This window comes from Buceros rhinoceros, unplaced genomic scaffold (assembly GCF_000710305.1).
Source record: "Buceros rhinoceros silvestris isolate BGI_N320 unplaced genomic scaffold, ASM71030v1 scaffold24435, whole genome shotgun sequence".
Taxonomy (NCBI): domain Eukaryota; kingdom Metazoa; phylum Chordata; class Aves; order Bucerotiformes; family Bucerotidae; genus Buceros; species Buceros rhinoceros.
In genome coordinates this window covers 1-2,894 of record NW_010412651.1, presented here as the reverse complement: position 1 = coordinate 2,894, position 2,894 = coordinate 1, and the positions used below count along the sequence as shown (strand labels likewise).

General features: G+C 57.0%; 1 protein-coding gene across 1 annotated transcript in view; it reads right to left on the bottom strand.

Annotated features, from left to right (window-relative positions):
* SEC13 (SEC13 homolog (S. cerevisiae)) overlaps window positions 1–2,406 on the bottom strand; it is a gene marked incomplete at its 5' end in the record, with an annotated part of 4,520 nt that extends 2,114 nt beyond the window's left edge. Inside the window, 4 exons of the mRNA XM_010136482.1 lie at window positions 189–322; window positions 1,109–1,242; window positions 1,703–1,854; window positions 2,291–2,406. Of these exons, the coding sequence (XP_010134784.1) occupies window positions 189–322; window positions 1,109–1,242; window positions 1,703–1,854; window positions 2,291–2,406 (536 nt within the window). The remainder of the gene's footprint in view (window positions 1–188; window positions 323–1,108; window positions 1,243–1,702; window positions 1,855–2,290) is intronic.
* Between the last annotated feature and the right edge of the window lie 488 nt (window positions 2,407–2,894).

The window sequence follows — 2,894 nt, the reverse complement described above, 5'->3', positions numbered from 1 at the left end:
CTCCCAGGCCTGCCACGACTTGCTCTCACCATGCGAGAGACTGGACATCACTAAGTGTTTCCGTTCTTAAAGCACTTCTCAGAGACAGAGGTGCAGGAAATACTACCCGAGACACTAACGGGGCCCTTCAAAGACTGTAAAGGGTATCGGGTTTTGCAAGTCCTGACCTCTGGCCACGGAGCACTTACTTCCAGATCTTGACAAGGTTGTCGCAGCCACCGGACGCAAACCTTTTGATGTAATTCGGTTTCTGACCAGACGGTTGTTCTATGAGGCTTCCTGGAACCACAGCAGGAGCCCAGCTAACAGCATTACACCCGATCTGTGAAACGAAAAAATCGTTACTGGAAGCTGCTCACGCTCAAGAAATGAGTAAGAGCTGCTGAGGAGGCAGAAGACAGCAGGCACGCTCTGGTGGGGGGACAAGCCCATCTCAGGACAACAGTCGGGCACCACGCTGGACGGGTGTTGAGGATAAGAAATCTGCACAGCCTGGTCGAACAGGGCGCTCGCTCAGCAAGCCTGAGGGAGCTGAGAACTGCGTCATGCGCAGGTACCCCTTGGAGCCGTCAGCAGCGGGGACAGAAGCTGGAAGACACAAGACTGAGGCAGTGGCTAAGAGTCAGGCCGGCAGGAGTCGCAGGAACCGCTGGTCTGGAGCCCGTTTCCTGTTACTGAGGGGCGCTGCCACTAGCTGATCCCCTTCTGCTGGAGCAAAAATCCCACTGTTCTGGGAAAAACCCAGGTCCTGCACTTTTTCCAGCTCCAGTTTTGTCACGGTCAGTTTGAACAGGCCCAAAGGACCTGTTCCTAGGAGCTAAGGACCAAAGCCATTTCTCCCAGGTAACCTCCAGCGCTGTGTTTAACGACCACGCCAGGGCTGTTCGGGAACCTCCACCTCTCGTTTTCCACTTCATTTCAGTGACTGCAAAGTGTATCTTCCCTCCATGGGTTCACTTAAAACACACCGTTCTTGATGCTGGACACTGTCACATAATTTAATCGTGTTCCAGTATTTGTCTGGTCTACAGCTCTGTGAGGCACCAGCTCAGTGTTTGTCTGCCGGTCAGCAAAAGGCCCCTGTGCTGCTCCCAGGGCGCAGACTTACCGTGTGGGCGTTGCTGATCTTTTTGACCTCCCACTGCCCGTCACCCGTGTAGCTCAGCAAGGAGATGGCCCCGTCGGAGCTCCCGCAGGCCAGGATCAGCCCGTAGTCATGCGGTGCCCAGCAGACAGAATTCACTGGGAAGGACAAGACAGGCTGGATCACAACACCATGACTGCCTAAACCAGTCTAACCAATTCACTGGTGTTACTGGAACGGCTGCTGAAGGCCGAGGATCGGAGTCTGAGCACTGCCAAGCTCCAGCACAGCCAGTCACGGTGTCAGTGGAATGAGAGAAGCCGCCGTGACCGTTGGCACCCCTTTAGAACAGGGCCGCCCCAAGGGCGCTCTCAAGGAGCGGTGAGGAACGCCAGCTGTCCCCTGCAGCACAGGGCTCCTGCGCAGACACGCTGTGGGTCGGGGCAGCAGGTCACCCAGCAACACGACACGACACGCGTGTTCTGTGTACACTGACCAGACTTAAGTCCCTCCACTAATTTATCCCCACCTCTGTGACAGACACTTTCTACCTCAACACTGACAGGTTGACTCCAACCCCCTGAATCCTCCCCTGTGCCCCAGTGCCAGGCCCAGTACCTGAGGAATCGTGCCCTGTGTACTCGTAGGTCTTCTCCCAGGTGCCGTTCTCTTCCTTCCAGACGATCACCCTCCGGTCGTAGGAGCAGGAGGCCAGGATGTTGCCATACATGGGGTGAGCCCAGGCAACCTGCCACACAGGACCTTCGTGCCTGCAGGAAACAGCGCTGCCTGGGGAGTCTGGAGAGACCCCCCCAGCGCGGCTGCCTTACAGCTCTCCCACCGGTGCTGCAGGAGCGGCTGCTGCAGCGGTACGAGGAACGAGGAGACAGGGAGACAGACAGTGTACAGGACTGCTGGACAGAGCCCCGCCACTGACAACAGCGCCAGACAGTTACCCTTGTGTGAGCTACTAACACTGAGAGGCCACTTCTGGAAAATTACAGCTGTCAAGTATGTAACGAACAAAAAGTCCCCACACTGCTGCTCGCTGGCCCAGCCGCCCCCCACTAGGGCTGTTTAGCAACGACCAGCCAGAGAAATTGGCACCTCGGAGGAACCGACCGCGCATCTTATGTCACCAAAAGGCAAAACGACAAAATGTTCAACATTTCCAGTCATTAACGCCTTCTGCTCCCGAGACTGTACCCCCGCAGGTCAGCAATGAGGATCTGCCCTCCGTTCCGAACATCGAAGATCTTCACGGACCGGTCGGACGAGCAGGTCGCCAGCCGGGTGCCGTAGTAGTCCATCTGCGCGTCATGCTGCGGGGCGACAGGAGAGCGGTGTCAGCACGCCGTGCCCTGCACCGTGAGCGGACGTCGGTACTTGTGAAAAGCAGCCAGCAGAGCTGCGACCAGACAACCGAGCCCAGCAGGACCATCCTAAACCGCCCAGATGAGCTGCTTCAGTCACTCATTTTCCCGACCGCTGTTTTCACCAACTACACCAAGGTTACACAGGAGCCGCGCAGGGAGCGCAGTGCAGTCACACACAGCACTGCCGGGGGAGCAGGAGCTCGGTGCCGCTGACATAACGCCGTGGCCGTTACCTGGGTTTGTGTCTTAACAGGTGAAGTGGGCGTAAGGCACTGACGCCCCTATTTATGTCTGGAACTGCATCAGCTCACCGGGGCCCTCGGTTCTGCCGCTACTTTCAAATGTTTCCTCCCACAGTCACTATACATCTGCCTATTACACGAGTGAGGAGAATCGGGGCCACCTGCTGTCACCCGCTGTCACTACAGACCGTT